The 22,787-nt window shown below is 37.6% G+C and overlaps 1 protein-coding gene across 1 annotated transcript in view; it reads left to right on the top strand.

The window, feature by feature from the left end:
- LOC306886016 (glutamate receptor ionotropic, delta-1-like) overlaps positions 1–22,787 on the top strand; it is a 283,753-nt gene that overhangs the window by 165,635 nt on the left and 95,331 nt on the right. The window contains exon 3 of the mRNA XM_079442866.1: positions 14,200–14,484. Coding sequence (XP_079298992.1) covers positions 14,200–14,484 — 285 coding nt within the window. The remainder of the gene's footprint in view (positions 1–14,199; positions 14,485–22,787) is intronic.

The raw sequence follows: 22,787 nt of genomic DNA, 5'->3' as shown, positions 1-22,787 counted from the left end.
TTTAATATTCACACATTTATATATAGACTGCTATTATAGACTTTATATAGCCTGCAGCTTATATATATAGAAAAACTGTGTATTTTGATTTATACTACACACCTGCATAGAACAGAAATTCTTGAGAAATTCTTCATTAAATTAATTTCATACTATGAAAGTACAGTTGTCATTCGTGGTAATTTTTTGAGTAGGTTTTTCTATTCACAACTATGTTATTGTGTAAGATCCTTATATCTCTTAATTTAACTTTTTTTTTTTTAATAGTTGCAGCTTTCAAAACACTTCTAGGCTATGGAATCATTGTATTTGTCAAAAATAATAATTCTGAATAATAGTGAATATTCTTAAAAAAAAGGAATGAAAGAAAGTGATTTATGATTTGTGAGAGGCTTCATACCCTCAGTTCACTTAAAAAAAAATAGATTAAAAGCCAACAGAGGGGGTTTATCACATAAGCCCACTGAATGCAGACTGTAAATTCAGAGATAATGTTTAAACATCTGGATGACGAGTCACGTGATTTTCTTAAGAAGTGATTAAAGGGTGTTGGAATCTGGCAAATTTTTGGAATCTAGGTGTGGATTTAACATGGAACAGTGATGTATTGAGTCCCTATTACAGCTTTGACAGAGGCTGGGGTCTCCTCCAAACCTATTCCATTTATAGGATTGATCTGTCACAGCATAGACTGCTGCAACCAGAGGAGCAATTAACAACCCAGCTGTGCTAGACTAAATATGCTAATTAGCACAATAATCAGCCACAGTGTGGTGATTTATCCATAAAAATAGACAACCTCAGCAGACCAGGCCCGCCATTCACTGTTGCTGTGAATGTCAACCTGAAGTCAAAATTTACTGTTTTTGCATGTACTGTATGTGTGTGTGTGTATATATATATATATATATATATATATATATATATATACATACATATACAACCCAAATTCCAGAAATGTTGGGACGTTTGTTTTTTTTCTTTGAATAAAATGGAAACTAAAAGAGTTTCAAATTACATGAGCCAATAGTTTATTCACAATAGAACATAGAGAACATAACAAATGTTTAAACTGAGAAATTTTACACTTTTATCCACTAAATTAGCTTATTTCAAAGTTGATGCCTGCTACAAGTCTTTAAAAATTTGACACGGGTGCAACAAAGGGCTGAAAAAGAAAGAAATTTTGAAAAGATTCAGCTGGGAGAACATTTAGCAACTAATTATGTTAATTGACATCAAGTCTGTAACATGACTAGCTATAAAAGGGATGTCTTAGAGAGGCAGAGTCTCTCAGAAGTAAAGATGGGCAGAGGCTCTCCAATCTGTGAAAGAGTGTGTAAAAAGATTGTGGAATACTTTAAAAACAACATTCCTCAGCGTCAAATTGCAAAGGCTTTGCAAATCTCATCATCTACAGTGCATAACATCAATAAACGATTGATGTCCTCTTATGATCAGTGGGACCCCTGTGGAGAGGGTGAGTAGCTTCAAGTACCTCGGTGTAAACATCTCCGAGAACCTGACTTGGACTACACACATCCAAACACAGGTTAAGAAAGCCAGGCAAAGACTGTACCATCTGCGACTGCTGAGGAAATTCAGGGTCTCACCAGCAATCCTGAAAATTTTCTATTCAGGGACGATAGAAAGTGTACTGACTCAGTGCATCTCAGTGTGGTATGGAAACAGCTCCAATCAGGACTGCAAAGCACTACAGAGAGTTGTGCGCTTAGCTGAGCGCATCTCAGGGTCTGCTCTCCCCTCTATGCAGGACATCTAACTCAAATGCTGCAAAAGCAGAGCTGTCAAAATCATCAAGGACTCAAATCACCCTGGTAACCATCTATTCACTCTGCTACCATCTGGTAAGCGCTTCCGTAGCCTGATGGCAAAAACTGAGAGACGTCTTCCCCCAGGTCATCAGGCTCCTAAACTCTAACTCTAACTCTGTGTCATAACATCTCACGACTCCATGTAAATATCACTACATCAATAAGTTATTCATATTTTTTTCTACCTCGTATTGCTGCTATGTAAATACCCTGTACAACTTTTTTGCACATTCTTTTGCACATTCCTTCTTATACTACTGTTTAAGTCAACAACATACTGACCTGAACATTTATATTTATATTTTTTATCTTATTTTATTTTATTCTTTTATTTTTTCTACTTTTCTTTTTCTTAATATTTATGTACATTTGGTGTTTTGTATTCTATATAATTGCACTGTCCTTGGAGTGGACCTGACTTACATTTCACTGCTGGTTATACTCTGTGTAATTGTGTATGTGACAAATAAAATCTTGAGAAACTGGTGAAATCTCTGTGCATAAGGGACAAGGCCGAAGACCTTTGCTGGATGCCCGTGGTCTTCGGGCCCTCAGATGACACTGCATCACTCAGCGGCATGATTCTGTCATTGACATTACTAAATGGGCCCAGGAATACTTCCAGAAACCACTGTCGGTAAACACAATCCGCCGTGCCATCTGCAGATGCCAATTAAAGCTCTATCATGCAAAAATGAAGCCGTATGTGAACATGGTCCAGAAGCGCCATCGGGTCCTGTGGAACAAGGCTCATTTAAAATGGACTGATCTATAGTCAGACGAGTCCAAATTTGACATTCTTTTTGAAAATCACGTACGCCATGTGCTCCGGGCTAAAGAGGAGAGAGAACTTCCAGCGTGTTATCAGCGTTCAGTTCAGAAGCCAGAATTTCTGATAGTATGGTATGAGCAGCTTGCATGTTTTGGAAGGCACTATGAATGCTGAAAGGTATATAAAGGTTTTAGAGCAACATATGTTCCCCTCCAGACGACGTCTATTTCAGGAAAGGCCTTGTGTATTTCAGCAGGACAATGCAAAACCACATACTGCAGCTATTACAAAAGCATGGCTTCGTAGTAGAAGAGTCCGGGTGCTGAATTGGACTGCCTGCAGTCCAGATCTTTCACCTATAGAGAACATTTGGCTTTCTATTTTAATTCTGTTTTATAATCATATATAATTATATAATCATAAAGCATATTAAGCAAAAAGATATGATTTAAAATAAAACCTTTCAATTAGACAAGGATTAACTGAAAAAAAAAAAAAAAAACAGGTATAACACTAGACATTCTGCCCCCCCCCCCCCCCCCCCCCCACCACCACCACCACCACTTTTGAAATGATGGCTACGCCCCTGGTTGTACCCTACCTGATCGAAAAAATCCAGTCTTTCACTCTGCCTGTGTCAATTTGAGTCTTGTTACAGATTTAAATCCCTGCCGCCAAGATCCTCTGTCGGTCACAGATTATGGAAAGTGAAACTTAAATCTATAGGGGTGGATGAATTTATTCACACATGTTAAAATATTTATTTGAAGCTTCTTTCTTTTCAGATTCTTATTTACAGCATTCTTTTAATAGGCTGTATCTTATCTTATTGGGAGAAAACTGGTAGTTTTATGTGAAATCAAAGATTGGAGCACCCCCATTTAGCCAAAATGGCAATGATCATAAACCCTGCGAATATTCGACTGTGAGATTGGGAGTCGAATCAGGCTCCTCCTATCGAAGCATTGAATTGTTGACTATTTGGGATCACCCCTAGTGGAGTGTATCGTTTTGTTAACTTTGTGGTTTATTATTTTGAGTCGTTTGAGTCGCGGTAATACATGGCATAATACATTGGGGCGCGGTAATACATGCTGATGATATCTGGTCTAACCATAATAGGTACAGCTGTTATAAAAACAGAGAGAAAGGATCCATGGCTATGATAGTATGTAAGAGAGTCAGTGGCATCATTGCATTCCTGTTGGTCAGTGTTAGAGGAGCTCAGCTTAGCCTGACAGTTTGCCTGCCCTGAACCAGGTTAGCTTTCCAGCATAAGTAGTCACAGGGACTGAGGTTGATCGTTGTTAAATTTGCTTTATGGAACCAAATCATTTAACAGTGAGTCAGATTAACTGAAATAAGCCTGGCCTATTTGGTAAACTTGTTTTATGAAACAGGCCTCGATTGGTTAGAAGTCAGAAGACACATAAGTTAATTTATGATTTGCTGTCTGTCTGAACCAAAAAAATAAAAGCGATCATATTTTTTCCATAGCATCATATTGTATGGAATCACATTGTGTTGAATCGAATCGAAATCGAATCGCACTTCATCGTAATAGGGGTGAATCATATCACAATCGATATATACAAATACGATATATATATATATATATATTGATTGATTGATTGATTGATTGATTTTTTGAACATCTTGTTTCACTGAGGAATACGTCACATATGGCAGTGGAACTGGTTGTGAATTTTATGTTATGCTGACTTTAAGAGTAGATCAACTGACTTGATGGCCCGTCACTATGGAGAAATATCATCAAAGCTGTATGTTGAATGTCAAAATATGGGATGGTATCATCTTTTTGAACGTATTGTTTCACTGAGGAATACATTACATATGGCAGTGGAACTGGTTGTGAATGTTATGTTATGCTGACTTTAAGAGTAGATCAACTGACTTGATGGCCCGTCACTATGGAGAAATATCATCAAAGCTGTATGTTGAATGTCAAAATATGAGATGGTATTATCTTACAATTTTGGTTGGTTGATTCTGATCTACATAAGGTCATTTCACATAAGGCCCTTTAGAAAAATCATGCAGCTTCCATAACAAGCAAGGCTTCTTTGGCCAAACTCCCTCACCAGAAGAACTAGAATCTAGGAAAAGCTGATGCATTACATTCTGATTTTCCATAAAACCATAATGGCTGTGGAATGGTGTTATTTGTAATTTGCAGTCAGTTTTTAGAAGGACAATGCTGTTGTACTTTGTTCCTCTGGGACACACTAGCTTTTCTACCATCACTGATTTCTAAAGAGCAGAACTCAAGTAGAAGAGATTAGGCTGCTGTCCTGTTATTTCCACTGTAAGGTGTGGGACTGGGACGTTTGAGAGGAGTTCACTTGGATTAAGAATCTCGCTTAAGTGTCTCCTCCAATATTTCAGGTTCTTCCTGGAACAGTACTTTGAGATCTGAAGTATCAAAGCATTTGTTCTTAGGATTTCCTCTTTAAAAAATATACCTCTTACAAAAAAGTAAACTGTAATTAGTTTGAAAGAGAAAATTTTTCTTTGTTAGAAGCTCAGTCCTGGCTGTACTGCATTCCTGTTTACTGGAAAAGAAAAGACACCGGCAAGGTAAAATGTCAATAACTCATTTTTAATGTAAAATTTCCGAGATAGGAGCTTCGTGTTTTCAAGGCTGCTTCCTCGGCTGTTGTAATTCAGAGCATCAAACCTGAAATAGCTTTTCTGCACATAATTGCAGGTGCTGCACATTACGTATTAATGAAGGACACAGGGCAGGGAGGGACTATATGAATAACTCACTCTGACAAAGTCAGGAAGGACTTAGTGCCGGGCCGTCTGTTCGACAGAGGCTCTCTTTTCATCCTGTATCGCCCTGTTGGCAATGGGTTTTAGTATGAAGAAGGGATGAAGGAGAAGAAGAGTGGTGGAAAAAATGTGCGGGTTGTGGACTAATAATGCAGAGAATAATGCAGTGAATTAGCTCTTCGTCTCTCTCTCTTCACCTTTCTGTCTTTCTCTTACCTTCTTTTCATCCTTATCCTTAGAAAAAAAAAGTTTTGCTTTCATTCTTTCATGGAAGTAAATGGGACTTCAGGTCAAAACCTGTGGAAAATTACAGCTATTTTACTGGAGAAAAAAATAGAAATACTGTAATGTGAATTACAAAGAACATCATGTGGAGCTGAATGTTTGACATTCTTTATGATTACAATAAAATAAATAAAATAAAAACAGTTCCTCCAGCACTTCCTGTTCCTGACCTCGTGCTTTTTCATTACAAATGACACCTTCCTTGACTCATACACAGTAATGCTCTATATCAGCATATCTTCTGTACAATATTTCTTGCAAACAACTAGATAAGAAGCCAGACGTTTTGTTGTAATAATAGATACAGTTGATTACTTCCTGAAAGTTATTAGACATGATGCAGGGAAAGAGATTACATTTCTTAAGTGAACATATCTAAACTGATTTTTAGTTATTTGAAAGTGAGATTTATGCATCATCTGAAAGCTGAATAAATAAGCTTTCCATTGACGTATGGTTTGTTAGAATAAGACAGTATTTGGCCGAGATACAACTATTTATCTGGAATCTGATGGTGCAAAAAAAATCTATATACTGAGAAAATTGCCTTTAAAGTTGTCCAAAAAGTTGTCCAAATTAAGTTCTTAACAATGCATGTTACTAATCAAAAATTAAGTTTTGATATATTTACGGCAGGAAATTTATCCACCATTTTTTTTAATCAGAATATCTTCATTGAACATGATCTTTACTTATTGTTCTAATGATTTATTGCATAAAAGAAAAATCGATAATTTTGACCCATACAATATATTGTTGGCTATTGCTACAAATATAGCCTACCCATGCTACTTGGTCCAGGGTCACATATAGTCAGTGCCGATCCTAGACAATAGACTTGGACAAAAACATGGACGTAGTGTCCGTGACGTCACCCGTAGGTTTCTGAAGAGCAATTTTGAAGCTCAAAGCGTCACTCCCGGATAATCAAAAATGGGCAAAAAGGCGGGATGTGGGTGGAGGTGGTTGCTGAAACCACTCGCCAAGCACGACAGTGGTAACAGCAGCGGAAATCCACCTGTCACTCAAGTGGCCACGCCCTTAATTATGTAGAACTTTAAGGCTCAATATAATTTATACCAGGGCGTAGAATTAGGGGGGGACGCTAGGGACGTGTCCCTACCAATATCCAGCCACTACCAAACTGTCCCTAGCAATAATATGATCAAATAATTAAATATATGTATATGTTTTCGTCATTTCAGATGCATCTGAAACGCCATATCATTGATATTACCTAACAAGTTAACGTAAATACGTTAGAAATCTGCGCGCTCTCAAGGACTAATACATGATGTACGGAATGTAGTCGCACACCGGACTAGAAGCGCAGCCGTGTTTAGAACTCACAGGTATTGCACCCAATTCAAGACAGCAGTCTAAAACAGTTAATATAAAAGCCCACTTCAGGAATGAACTAAGTTGCATTGATGAGTTTGAAGTGGTGTTTGTTTGACAAAACAGAGCAAACGGAAAGAGAAAGCGTACGAATAGAAAGACAAACTTTGTGCGGAAAGATGCACAACATCTTTCAGCCTAGGATAAAGTCATGAACATCAACAATAATTTGGGACAAATATAATGTGATTTTATTTTTTTATATATTTTTATTTTGTTAAACTATGTAAGTGGCACAGGTGCAGCAGCAGGATTTGGAACATGCGTCCTGAGTCTTTTACTTTAAATTAATGTTGTTCAATTGAATGTACAAATCAAACTGTTAGCTGAAATTCCCCAAAAATAAAAAAACAACACTGATATAAGAGCGTGCAGTTTATCTGTCAATAAGATGGGCACGAGTTTTGTTACTACAGCAACAGCAGAGTAGCCTATTCTTTCAGAATCATCCTGGGTCCAAATCAATTAATATTAAAATAAAGTGATGTGTGATTAAAGGGATAGTTCACCCACAAATGAAAATTCTGTCATCATTAATTCAAGTAGTTCCAAACCTGTATGACTTTCTTTGTTCTGCCGAAAACAAAGGAAGATATTTTGAAGAAAGTTTGTAATCAGGCTGTTTTGGGGCCCCATTGACTTCCATAGTAGGAAAAAAAAAAAAGAAATACTATGGAAGTCAATGGTGCCCTAGAACTGCTCTGTTTCCCACATACTTCAGAATATCTTCCTTTGTGTTCGGCAGAACAAAGAAATTCATACTGGGTGAGTAAATGATGACAGAATTTTCATTTTTGGGTGAACTATCCCTTTAAGACACCCAGTGCTCTGATGCTGATGTTGTTGGTTCACAAAATCATAATTGAGTAATTATTGTCTGTTAAACATACTATTTAAAAAAAAAGAAAAAGAAAGAAAGTCTGTAAACTAGATTAATTATAATGGGGGTTGGGGGGGGGGGGGGGGGTTATGTCCCCACCAATGTCGGAAGTAAACCTACGCCCTTGATTTAAACGGATGAGTTATAAAAAATGTACCCCCCTCACAGTTGTCATATAGGGCAAAATTAGCTATATAGACCAAAACCACTTTTTGTACCAGGCTGTAAACATATTTTATTCTGCTGTAAATTTGGGCATTTTAACATGGGGAGTCTATGGGACTGAGTCCCTTTTGGAGCCAGTCTCTAGCGGCCAGTCGCTGAATTGCATTTGAAGTCTCTTCTGTGTTGGTTTCAAGAGAGAGACCGGGAGGTTGCCGCTTGTCCTAGACTTCTGTGGTCCCTATGCAATACTGTGTTGCCCCCTGGCAGGGCGGTGGTATAGTTCTCAAATCTGATTAGCAGAGTAGTGTTCAATTAGCACTGGGAATTTTCGCTCTATTATTGCTCCATTTATCTGTATTTGCATGCTCCTGACAACAGTAAAAAAAAAAAAAAGTGAAACACTGTCTCTGAAAGTTACACTGTTAGGTGACAGCAAGCGACTGCCTTCACAGTTGAGTCACTGAACCAGTAGTTGTGCAAGTAGTCCATTTTAACTTTTAAAAAATGTGACTTTGACCTTTGTTTATTGCTGTTTTTGTTGTTGTTGTTTCAAATTCTACTGACCCATGATTTGAGTTAAACACAAAATTTGTTCTGGGTGAATTGCTCCTTACGTTTTAGTTAAGGTATACACTTTCATCCAAAGAGTCGAACCAAGAAGTTCTAGGTACAGGAACAAAAGATAAAAATAAAAAAATCAGACAGATGTGAATTGAGCAAATCTTTTCAAGTGTATATACCAAGGAGTTGTTTTACATGTTTCTCAAAGTGAAATTGCACTTGTAAAACACCCAAGTAAGTTATACATTAGTACATCAGTAAAGGAACATATAGAAACATGGAAGATAGTATGTTTTGGGATGTTTTTATATAGCCTATGTCTGCCCCATATACACTACATCCCTTGGAAAGTACCTGATATCAGACACAGCAAGACAAAACTGCAAAAAAAATCAATCTATCTATCTATCTATCTATCTATCTATCTATCTATCTATCTATCTATCTATCTATCTATCTATCTATCTATCTATCTATCTATCTATCTATCTATCTATCTATATATGGACATTGATGGCTTAATGTGTGTATTTTAGGACAAAAAAAAAAGCTAATTATAGGGTTCTTTATCATGCACAGATGGACTATCATTTTCCTTCTGATAGTACAAGGCACGGGATGTCTTTGATGATGCCAATTCCAACAGGATTATGGGATTTTGTAGGGGTTGATGTTTGTGGTCTGGTAATCTTTTAAGCTGCTTCGGTGGACATGCCACCTTACACACATACAGTTCATACACACACTCTTACATACACCCACACATCCTGAATACACACACTGTAATCATTCTCTATTCTGAATTCAGTCTTGAACTCATGGCTGCAATCACAGACTGCTGGACTGGGCGTAAAAGCCACAGTTTCCTTATCAAATCACGAACAGCACCCTGCTGGGTGGAAGCCTGTCCACAACACCTTGAGCATCTCTTTCTCTGCTCACAAAGACCGATGAAAACATCTGTCCGTTAGTGTGAAATCATCCTGGCGGCATGATTTATGAAATTTCTGGTGAGAGAATCACCCATCGTCCGTCTCTATTGCCGTATCGTTAATGTTATAACACGAGGCCTTTTCAAATCAATGAAACAGAGACTCTGGAGGTGCACTGTTTTCTGTGGATTCATTCATTTCATTTGGCTGAGTGCTAATGCCTGATAGTGAATTATCCCTGCGTTCTGATTTGAGCTCTCCTTGAGATAATTTTTGAAATCCTGTTTGATGATAAAGGTCTCTAATATGCATGACAAATACACTTTTAAATGCATTATATCAACGTTGCGGAGACGCACAATATTCAAATCCCAAAATCAGGGATTACAAAGAATAGTGCCATTCACCCTATATGTAAACTGTGCCTCTATAATTGAGTATTAGTCCATAATATGCCATAATCTGCGTAAGAAGCTATGTGTGGATTTTGAGAGAGAGAGAGGGAGAGGGGCTGTGGCAGAGTTATTATTACACTAAATTCTAATCTAATTCTACTCGCACTGTAGTGATGCATGTTTGTGTTGTTCCATCTCGTTTCTCTGATTGGCTGAGAAGCATCTGTAGAATGTTGATAGGAAACCTGCATTAAAGAGATAGTTAATCAAAAATTAATCTTCTGTTTTCATTTACTCAGCCTCATGTTAAATCAAACCTGTAGGTCTTCTCTTTTTTTCTATGGGATGCAAATGACTTTCATTGTATGAATAAAAACATTCTTTGTTCTTCAAAATATCTTTTGATATTCCACAGTAGAGTCATACAGGTTTGGAACAAGATGAGGGTGAGTAAACGATGACAGACATATAATTTTTGGTGAACTATCCCTTTGTTTTGCAGTTGTCTTCACCAAGATGTGTAAGAATGTATAGATGTAGTGTTCATGGACCAGCGAACAGCGCCTGCCAGTGTGAATTTCCACATCATATGGTTTAATGGCCATTCTCATATGACTTATAGGTTTCCTGTGGCGTGTTTTGCTGTGCCCTGCAGCTTGTGGACGTTTCTCTTGCTCTGAATTTGGGGATGTTGTCTGGTTGATTGATGGAGTTGTGACTGTTTTGCCATTGTCTATCAGCTGTATCTTGACAATGTTACATAGAAGGCTGAAGTGTCTTATTCCTCTATTATTCTTTCTACCCCTATCAGTGTTATCATCTTTCTTTTTCTGGATTTATCTAAGGAAATGTAGTTCTGTGATGTGAATCAGCAGATGTGTTTATCTATCAGACTTTTCACACCTATATTCCTCCATAGCTCTATTAGACACACAGACATTTTAAAGATAAAAAATTGCACAAAATTTGCATAGTTGTGGAGTGATAAGAAGCTTATCAGAAACCTTGCCAAGTCACGAAGAGACACATTTATCTGTAAGATCTGAGTAAGATATTACTTTTCTAAGCATTATCCTGTGTTTTTATGTCAAATTAGATGAATGTTGAGTTCAGTCAAATTAGGGTCTTAAAGGGATAGTTCACCTAAAAATTGTAATTCTTTCATCTTTTACTCACTCATGTCATTCCAAACCTGTAGAATTTTCTTTCAATTTTCCTGATGAACATAAAAGAATAAATTTTGAATAATGTGGGTAACCAAACCAGCCAGTGATTTCCATAGTGCTTTTTTTCATGCTATGGAAATCACTGGCTTTTGGTTACCCACAATCTTCAAAATATCTTGTTTTGTGCTCAACAGAAGAGATAAACTTATAAAGGCTTGGAACAATTTGAGGCTAAATAAATTATGACAAATTCTCATTTTTGGTTGAACCATCCCTTTAAACTAAATAAAGAGCATTTAGAAAATTTAACTACCATTGGAAATGGATGGAACTCTGTACAGTCTAAGATATTTGTGGGTAGATTACAGTTTGCGTCTTGTTTATAATGGACCATAAATTCACTTGAATTTCATAACTTGCATCTTGTTTATACTATTGTAAACCACACAGAGCTGCTGTTTGTTGGAGCTTTTCAGTTGTTTGTGTCTAAAGGCTCATTTTTTAACTTAAAGGTCCCATGACATGCTGTTTTTTGGATGCTTTTATATAGGCCTAAGTGGTCCCTAGTACTGTATCTGAAGTCTTGTTCCCGAAATTCAGCCTTGGTGCAGAATTTCAGCCACTATGAGCCAGTCCTACAATGAGCTTTCTTTAGGATGAGCCATTTCTGTGTCTGTAGCTTTAAATGCTAATGAGGAGGAGAGAGGCGGGGCAAGGTGGAGGGTGAGTGTGTGTCCTGCAGCTTGCGGCCACGGTACCATGCGCTAATGTTGACAGTGGATGTATGGCAATGGCTCGTAGACACGCAGTCCTTCAAGCTTTTCAGTTTGTCCCAGAATCTGATGCGGATGGAGAATCACCGGATGAAGAAGTTGCAACTCAGTGGCTACAGCAGGACGCGGTCAGTTTGCCTTAAAGCAGCAGACTCATCAATAAATCATTTACAAAACAGCATTTACAAGCACTTGTCGCTTACTGACTGTTTGGACTTTTAAATATTAACATAATTTGTCTGTTAATATGCGCAGTTTATTATTCAGACGCAAAGCAGTAATGTAGCCAAAACCACTGCATATAGTCGCTTTTTAGTGTAAGTTAGATATATATTGATTTTATCAGACGATGTTGCGATTATAATCAGGATTTAAGGAGTAAAGTGTGAGTGATTCAGGGTTAACGTATTATTAATGGGTCGTGTTTACTAATTATACTTGTTTTATGTATGACAACAGAAAATATGTAAATGTGAACAGCTTTATTGGGCATTCAGTTGTATTACAGTATGTGACAGTTCATAGAGTAGAACAGATCTGAAGTGCCAAAAAACAATGCTTCGCTCGTTTGCAAGCCATGATGTCTCTAGCTCGCCTCACTCGGTCATAGCTCATTTTCTCATGGGCGGGCAAAGCAGAGAAAGGGGACGTAACCTTTCCCCGTATGACGACATAAGGGGAAGATTCCAGATCGGGCCATCTGAGCTTTCATTTTCTCAAAGGCGAAGCAGGATACCCAGGGCTCGGTTTACACCTATCGCCATTTCTAGCCACTGGGGGACCATAGTCAGGCTAAGGGAACTCATATTAATGTTAAAAAACTCATAAAGTGAAATTTTCATGCCATGGGACCTTTAAAGGATGTTTGGGTGAACCTTAATGTTGAAAAACGGGATTTTGGATTGTGTTCAGCAGCCTATATGTAGAGCCTATTAAGGGACTGTTAGTGTTTTAGGGTATTTTGTATTCAATTAAGGTGGATCCATTCAGCTGAATAACAATTTAAAGTGTGTTTGTTCAGATGTTTTGCTGAGTATTTTCTCTGGTGGCTTGGTGCAAAATTATTTTCTCAGATTCTTAGAAAAAAATAATTAGTTTCTTTGCTTAAAAAAAAACAAAATCAGTGACTTTCCTCTCATTTTCATTGGGATTTGTAATCCATTGATCTACCTACATCTTTAGAGAACTGTTCTTTAAAACCTTTGCGCTGAGCCAATCTGAATCCAGGCTTTGCTGAAATGAATCTAGCACACAGCTTCTCCGGGGACACGAGGACAAACAGTTATTGTGTGAAAGTTACAGAAATGACTGCGTTATGTTTTTTTACTCAGAAATAATTCCACCTCCATTAGCTGCTCTCTGTACAGTGGGCTTGGTGCATTTTGAATGCTGTTTTGGTTTTATTAATAATTGATTTTCCAGCTTCTGCAGTTGTAAAACTTTTTGTGCTGTCACAGATGAAATTAATTTGCATTCCCCCTTTTTGGAATCTATGATAAAATATTCATTACAATGCAAATAAATACAACAAAGTGCCCTAAATACTTTTGATTTGTATAAATGTGAGAAAATAATTGGAAATAACATGTGTTTAAATGAAGAATGAAGTTAGATGATTTTTGACATATATCATACCTCTTTTCCAAGACGTATTTGTGCATAAATGTAATGTTTTTGCGCTGTAGTCATATACTATGAGGGAACAATGTTCCAGCGTACAAAGCTGAGAATATTACTACCATTTTTCTATGCCACAATGCCCTTTTTAAATAGGCACATTGTCAGAAATGCACCATGGAACAGCCTTGGATTTAAAATAGACTTATTATCATTGTAAAAAACAAGGGTAACTACAGTATATGTACAAGTGTATGTTTCCTAACCTGGGGCTCAACATCTATAAAATGTCATATCTCATAAATTATTTATGTCCAATTTAACTAGATTTCCTTGAGAAATTGTTACACTGGTGTTTAACACAAGCAATAAATTAGCAGCATATGGCAATACACTGAAGAGAATTACATTTGCCCTGTGAAATCTGGACACATTATCCCACCTGTTCTCTGTGGGATCACCCTGACATTTGCTGCATTAATTGCCACTGGTTGATGAAAATGGACCATAAGTTCTATAATGTTCAATGTGCTTAACTGTTGTAAAGTAGTACCTATGACACCTGGCCAATCTAATTTTCGAGCCTAACTGTGTTGCTGTTTTTTCTTCACTTTCTCTTTCCAGCCTGTGAGCTCATGAATCAGGGGATACTGGCTTTGGTGTCGTCGACAGGATGTGCTGCAGCCAATGCGCTACAGTCTCTCACAGATGCCATGCACATTCCTCACCTGTTCATTCAGAGGAACGGAGACGGAACACCCCGCGCCGAGTGCCAGCTCAATCCCAGCCCCGACGAAGAACGTTACACACTGGCTGCCCGCCCTCCTGTGCGTCTGAATGATGTCATGATCACGCTCGTCTCTGAACTCCGCTGGCAGAAGTTCATCGTTTTCTATGACAGCGAGTACGGTGAGTGACGTGAGTGGGTGAGTGGCCCATCTCCAGTTGGGAGGCTGGTTAGAGGTCAGTGATAGGAGGACAGGAGTGACACTGAAGTAAAGGGAGACAGTAACTTTGTGACATGAGCTAGAATTCACAATTCGTCATGATATTTTGGTGCACAATTTTAGAGGACTTTTTGAAGCAAAAAAAGAAAGTTATGCTATCCATAAGCAATGCTTCAAAAAAAAAATATCCTTCATAGTACAAAGACATCAGCTGTGAAGTTAAAATTTGATGTCAGCAGCTGGACTCGAGCGGACTAAAAGACAGACTGTCAGTTGTTAACTAGCCTCAACATTGTAGTGTTTTGAAAACCATAAAACTTTCAAGGTATATAAAATGTTAACTTGGATAACCTTCTGAATCCTTTTTTGAGCCAGTGATGTTCAGCTCTATGAGAATCGATTTTGGCTGTCAATTCATAATTGTGTTTATGTCAGACCTCTGCTGTAATATATTAACCTGACCTCTCTCGAAATTTAACCTTAGGTAACCAAGACTGATTGCTCTTTACCTTTTACCTTTACCCGAACAATGCATCCTAACCTTAAACAAACCTCTTTCAGCCTGATCCTGTTCAAAAGTTTGGAGTCAATAAGTTTTAGTTTGTTTGTCTTTAAAGAAAAGATAGATTACACTATTAAAAAAAACAAAAAAACAAATGAATAAAATATGAATGAATCCTGAAAAAGAAAATGCATCACGGTTTTCACATAATTATTAAGCATCTTTTTTCAGCGTTGATATTCCATTATATTGATTTCCGAAGGATCATGTGACACTGAAGACTGTCTGACAATTCAGCTTTGTCATCGCAGGAAGAAATTACATTTTTAATATTTATTAAAAAAATAGACAATAGTTATTTCAGATAGTAATATTTTACACAATATTATTGTTTTTAACTGTATTTGAGATCAAATAATTGCAGCCTTGGTCAGTGTAAGAAATGCCTTTCAAAAACATTCAAAAATCTTACCACTCCAAATTTTTGAATGGTAGCGTAAGTGGAAAACATGTAGGAAACATTTTAATTCAAACCAGCAGACAAACAGTGAAAACCTTAATCCTTAAGACTGTCCCCCCAGGAGTGTTGTAGTTATGAACGAATGTAATTTCACCCCTCTAGCTCATTTTTGTTTGTGTAAACTGAGGATGATGCAACTCACCCTGTTACAAGATATCCCGGTCTCAATCTTGGTTTTATCTAAAACAAAACCTGCACCTCAGAATAATACCAGGCTAAATTAAGTCTAAAAATTCTGTCAAAATCTACCCTATAGCTAAATAAATAAATAAAACAGTGTTCGATTTGTTAATGAATTGGTCCTTGGAGTCTTTTCAATGAAATGGTTCTAAATGATTTCTTCAATGACAGATGACTTGGATGACTTGGAATATAGCAGACAAGTGAGATGGACTACTTTTTTCTTTCTTTTTGAGGTTAACATCCTTTAATTTTTCATTGTTGTTGCATGGAAAAACAAATGACAATTTTTATTTTTGAGTGAACTCTAACAAGCACGCAGGCCCAATTTTCTTTTGCTCCCATCTTATCTTCTTAAAATCCCCATTATCCCAAGCAAGTCTCTTTAGCCCATAGCTCTCTCCTTGGGTTGTTTGCTGTGCTAACAGGCTGCCATCACAGATTCAAAGGTCTGGATAAAAAGCAGCTCAGATCCATGATGGGGAATTTTAATCTACCTAGTCAAAGCAGAGCTCCCTTGTGGTCCACATAGCTGAGATCTATTTCAGAAAATATGCGGCTATACTTTGCTAAAAATAGCTCAGCATTTATGCTAAGGCTATATGTGCTACTGAATTTGGCTTCAGCCAGATTCTGACAATGGGCTGAGATGAGTCAGACCACCAAACACCCTGGAGCAGGTAACATCCTTCAAACCGTATCACAGAGGTCAGAGGAAAAGCCCCAATCCAGACATAAAACATGATTGATGGTGGTGCAGAGCTCTCAGCACTGCGCGTGGCACCCTCCTACAGGAGGACAATCACTCTGGATGAGTCTCGTGGCCTGAAATACTAGACACACCGATAAGAGGCTTCTTGGCAAGGCCGTAGGTTTCACTTTAAAGGGGACCTATTATGCTCCTTTTTAAAAGATGTAAAATAAGTCTCTGATATCCCCAGAGTGTGTATGTGAAGTTTTAGCTCAAAATACCCCACAGATAATTTTTAATAGCTTGTTAAAATTGGCACTTTTAGGGTATGAGCCAAAACGCTCTGTATTTGAGTATGTTGCTTTAATGCAAATGAGCTCGTGCTCCTGGAGAAGAGGGCGGAGCTTCGAGAGCTCCAGCTCCGCATTAGCAGTGCTAGCCTTTGCAAATAAACATTCCACGATTAGTACAAGCCTGTTATCTTTACAGAAAACATACTCGGTTTCAAAGTCAGTCATCTGATTATACTATGCATAATAAATTTGTGTTTATGAATTACACAGACGGGGAGCACGACAGGATAACAACATAGCTGGTCTCATGGTGCATGGCATGCTATCACAAACTTTATAAGACCCACTCGTGATTATGAGCTCAATAGACTCAAGTGATCGACTCATATTGCTTTCATATGCAACTTTAAACCACCACATTCCTATTCACGATCATTCATGAAGACAGCACCAGTGAAAACAGACAATGGTAGCTTTAGCATCATTAGCTCTTTCAGAAAGGCAATTTGGAAAACAAACGCGTGATACTTACTTTGTCTGGAGCTGACGTTCGTGCACAAAGTGTTGGTATTGATCCCTACACAAATTGGGGACTTTACCGATTTTTTCCGGGACATTTCCTTAGACAATGAAACTTAACCACAGTGTCATCAGCGGCTCAGATGAAGGAAGTCTATGGAGACTCCTATGTTCGTTAGTGCATCCCAAAACACAATAATTGAAATGCCTCTTTGGCGCATCTCCAGCAACTACCGCAAGTAATCAGTAATGGCGGAGGTGGACCACAGCTTCTTACTCAGGGCTGTGTCTATGCTTATAGGGCAGCATCACAAATGGGTGGGACTTTTTCCCCTCGGTGACATGAACAGAGGGAGAATCTGAAACTGCTTGTTCTGAGAGACTGTTTATGATTTTTTTTTTTAGATTATAAAAAAATGAGAGGGTGGATTTTTGCCATTATAGGCTAGTTGTTTTCACACACTGCAGCCACACAACTGTGTTCAAACACCTTATAAAAGTGATTTTTGCATATTAGGTCCCCTTTAACTTTGGAAGGGACATTTTGTTGGTCATTTGTTTTTATATGTTCATATCTATCTATCTGTCTGTCCATCCGTCCGTCCATCCATCCATCTATCTATCTATCTTTCATTCTATGATTTTATATAATGTGGTTCAACCAGCTGTTAATTAGGTTGAAAATTACTGCTTAAGGCAATTTAATGGACAACATCGAGTAGACGTTTTACAAATGAAAACATGACTCTCAATGCTTATATTGCAATCAGTCACCACTGTGTAGGTACATTTTGTCCCTAGTGCCCATATCAAGTATCTTTGCCTTTAACTTTTCAACAAAACCATTATTTCATAAAATATGCCAATGTGCACAGCACCCTCTATTAGTGCTACTGGATCTTAGTGCTGTGTTTGACACTATCGACCACAACATTCTGTTAAATAGACTAGAAAATGATGTTGGCATTAGAGGAAGTGCACTGGCATGGTTCAAATTGTACTTAACTGACCACCATCAATTTGTGGCAGTAAATGAAGAGGTATCATATCAATCACAAGTGCAGTATGGAGTACCTCAAGGCTCAGTACTTGGCCCCTTTTCACGCTTTACATCTTACCCTTGGGAGATATCATTAGGAAACATGGTGTTAGCTTTCACTGTTATGCTGATGATACCCAGCTCTATATTTCTTCGCGACCTGATGAAACTTACCAATTTGCAAAACTAACGGAATGTATAGTTGATATCAAAAACTGGATGACTAGCAATTTCTTACTGCTAAATTCTGAAAAAACAGAGGTGTTAATTATTGGACCAAAAACTTTTGCATGTAATAACCTAGATCACTGTCTAATACTTAATGGCTGCTCTGTAAATTCTTTGTCATCAGTTAGGAACCTAGGAGTACTTTTTGATAGCAATTTTTCCTTTGAAAAACATGTTTCTAGTATTTGTAAAACTGCATTTTTCGATCTTATATCTAAATTACGACCTATGCTGTTAATGTCAAATGCAGAAACATTAATTCATGCGTTCATGACCCCGAGGCTAGATTATTGTAATGCTTTATTGGGTGGCTTCTCTGCACATTTAATAAACAAACTCCAGCTGGTTCAAAATGCAGCAGCTAGAGTTCTTACTAGAACCAGGAAGTATGACCACATTAGCCTGGTTCTGTCAGCAATGCACTGGCTCCCTATTAAACATTGTATACATTTTAAAATCTTGCTAATTACCTATACTGAACAAAATTATAAATGCAACACTTTTGTTTTTGCCCCCATTTTTTCATTTTAGAGTGGCCTTTTATTGTGGCCAGCCTAAGGCACACCTGTGCAATAATCATGCTGTCTAAGCATCTTGATATGCCACACCTGTGAGGTGGATGGATTATCTCGGCAAAGGAAAAGTGCTCACTAACACAGATTTAGACAGATTTGTGAACAATATTTGAGAGAAATAGGCCTTTTGTGTACATAGAAAAAGTCTTAGATCTTTGAGTTCAGCTCATGAAAAATGGGGGCAAAAACAAAAGTGTTGAGTTTATAATTTTGTTCAGTGTATAAGGCCCTGAATGGTTTGGCACCTCAGTATTTGAGTGAGCTCTTATCACATTATAGTCCTTCACGTCCGCTGTGATCTCGAAACTCTGGCCATTTGATAATACCTAGAATATCAAAATCAACTGTGGGCGGGAGATCGTTTTCCTATTTAGCGCCACCCGGATCTGGTCCGTATCCAGATGAGATGGTGGATCAGCACCTAGAGATGACCTCTACAGCCAGGACACCTAGATGAACCCCAGAGACTGATCCCCAGTGAAGACCCTGTCTCCAAGACGGCCATCGGGACAAGACCACAGAAACCAGATGAGTCCTTTGCACAATCTGACTCTGCTTTAGCCTAGATTTAAACTACTGATTTTGTCTGGCCATAGGAGAATGACACTATTTCGACAAACTATTTCCCTGTCTAAATACTGTAAAGCTGATATAAAGCCACCCAGCTTTATATCAAGCCGATGTAAAGCTGCTTTGACACAATTTGCATTGTTAAAAGCGCTATATGAATAATATTGACTTGACTTGACATTCTATATTAAAAATAAATGCAATGACAGGGGATTTAAACCATATAAAAAGCAGTGACATTTGAGGGGCAGTGTGTAAATTATCTTACATTATGATACCCTGCATGAAAAAGAGAGAAGATAATTTATTCGAGATAGTCTTAGTTCTGCTCTTGTCACTTCTGTTCCACTGGTGCAGGGACACTGACAGTGCAAATTGAAAACCACAGGCTGTGGGTGTGTTATACACACCCAGAATCTGATCGCAGGGAAAACTGATCTGAGTGAGCTGTTACTCCTATACAGATGGTTGAAAAAACAGAAAAGTAGTTCAGCTGTTTAGTGATTTTGTCCCCAAATGTGTTAGATTTGAGAGAGATTGTGTCTGCATGCACCTTGGTTTCATAAAAATGTCATATTTGGATCTGTTTGCAATTAATAACAGATTCCCGCTTTGTCTTAAAAGCTGATTGCTTCTATGTGAATCAAGTGAGAAGACTTTATAAATAACTGTCAATGCATCTAAATCTTGATCTGAGTTGAGTAAATAGGTTTTACCTCACTCTCTTCCTCTCATTTCTCACCCTTGAGCACTTCATAAGCATCCTCCTCCTCTGTCACTGATAGAAACATTACTGGTGCCTGCTTTTGGAGCTCCACTTAAACAACACAGCATAAACCAGGAGCTGATATATCAACAAATAATGTATTATATATATATGTATTATATATAGCCTGCATAAATGGGAAATAAGAACCAATCAGACTGAACTGAACCTTATGAACTTTGTTTTTTTTCTATATATACTGCCAATAAAACTACAGAAAGTTACCTCTGTTTGGCTGATTGGTCTGTAATCAATGCCAGTACATTTTGAAATGGATTTAGGTGGGAATCAGGTTGCAGTGGCATCATATATAGTTTGTTATAGCATGATTTTTCTCTTGGTAAGTTTGATTAAGTCTGTGGGCTCTTTTTTTTTCCTAATTTTAAAAATGTTACCAATAATTATGTCTGTTTGAATAGTATTGCAGAAACTCATCTCATTATTTGCATTGATTTACTCAGTTATTCTAGCCAACTGCATTTCAGGCTATTTTTAGAAGGACAAGTAAACAGCCTTGAAGGATTGCTGTGCGAAAAGCTTTCATAGCAACTGAAGTTAACATTATTTATCTCTTCATTGGAGTGAACTGAAAAATGAAGGACACTTCTGTAGTAATCTTTCAGACAAATTGATTTTGCTAATTAATCTGGTTTTCAACTAAAATAATAGTTTCCATGATCTAATGAACAGTGGAGTAGAGTTTTTGAATGAATGTAATTAATTTGTTACTGTACCTAAGGATCTTTTTAGTTACTTTGTAGTTTTACTGAGTATCAAAGATATTCATATACAAGATGAGGACATGTCTGCATGTCTGATTATGAGGCCAAAACCAGCATGCCCATTGACTTTTTCATTTTACTTAACAGTATTTTATATATTGATATATTGAAGAAACCATTTTGAAGGATACTGGTTCACTTATGCCCTTTCTGAGCACTTCAAATTCATTGAGACTTGAGTTTTTGAATACATTTAAGAGGCTATTGTGACAACCTTGATTTATTGCTATTTTGAGGTGTTCGGTTTTATTTTGATTTTAGTAAATAAGCATGATTGCTTTCTACACAAATGAATGTATTTCCACGTGAATGTTTCTTGTTTTTCCACTGGTATGTGTACTTGGTGTTGAGGACTAGTGCATCTTGAGGTACTCTTTACACTAATGAAAGAGGAATGTGTGTCTGTTTGTTTGTTTGTTTGTTTAAAACAGTGTAACTATTTTTTTGTTGGCATCAGTCAACTTCTGTGCAGTCTTAGATTATTACTAACTTTGGTGTGGGAGGGTAAGTTTCCCTTGAGATGCCTGAACCCCTCTTTTACAGTATTTTTGTGTACGTTGAACCTCCATAAAGCAAATCTATAAAACATCTTAATGTTGAGCTCTTTTTTGGTTATGCAATTTATAAAACAACAGTAAGCTGGCCCACAGGCCAGTGAAAGTTGGTTTTGTAAGGGAGTTCTCAGTGTTTGAGATGATGTTTTGGTTTTAGCTGAGCAGTCCCAGTCTTTACGAGTGTCCCCTTTTTAGCATGCCACTGAGTTATGTCCTTTTGCTTTAGTGTAGAGCTGATAGCATCTTTCTGAGAAGTGATTTAATTTGCACACTTACATGCACACAGAAAATCTGTCATTTGTCTAATGATGAGTTCTGCCCTTGTGTTTTTACAGTATTTAACATGTCATAGTTGTCATTCACCAAAGTAAGTTTTTTGAAAGCACACTGTATGTTTTGTATTGTTCTGGGTGAGCGCTTCTGGCCCTCTTTGTTGAACTGCAGTGATTTATGCTGAAGTCTCTCTCTTATGTCAAAATATTGGGGTAATTATAGAGTTTGTGTCATAATTTGCTGCTTGTGCACTAGAGGATGATGAACCTTTCTTAATTGGCTCCCTCTTCAAGACAAGCAGGATCCATCTGTAAGCAAGACAGAGAGGAAGAGAGAAACACAGGAGCTTCGTTTTACATTCAGCGTATGTCTCTGGGCAGTTCATGTCACAGATGAGTTAAATGAGCAGCAGTCTTCAGGACTGTAAAGATTCTGCAATGCTGTCACGTGGATCCAATCAACAGCATGTCAACCAAACCCCTCTCGTTTAATAGGACATAAGTATTCCAAGTCTTTCCAGGAAGAGCGCTCCCCGTGGCCTTCATGAGCAATATTCACACTCCGGCCCCCGGATCTCTGTACAGCAGACCAGTGGATTGAGACACAAGCACAATCATAAAAAGAAACCACAGATGAAATTATTTTTCAATCTCCTAGCAACTGTCTAGATATATTTGTAGTGGATCAAATGATGATGTTTCATAACTGCTAACCCTATGCAGAACCAATTAAACATTTTGAAAGGTTGTTTACAATGACCTTTAAAGGGATAG

This window comes from Barbus barbus, assembly GCF_936440315.1.
Source record: "Barbus barbus genome assembly, chromosome: 20".
Taxonomy (NCBI): domain Eukaryota; kingdom Metazoa; phylum Chordata; class Actinopteri; order Cypriniformes; family Cyprinidae; genus Barbus; species Barbus barbus.
The sequence above is the reverse complement of the archived record's forward strand: the minus strand, read 5'-3'. Positions and strand labels throughout refer to the sequence as shown.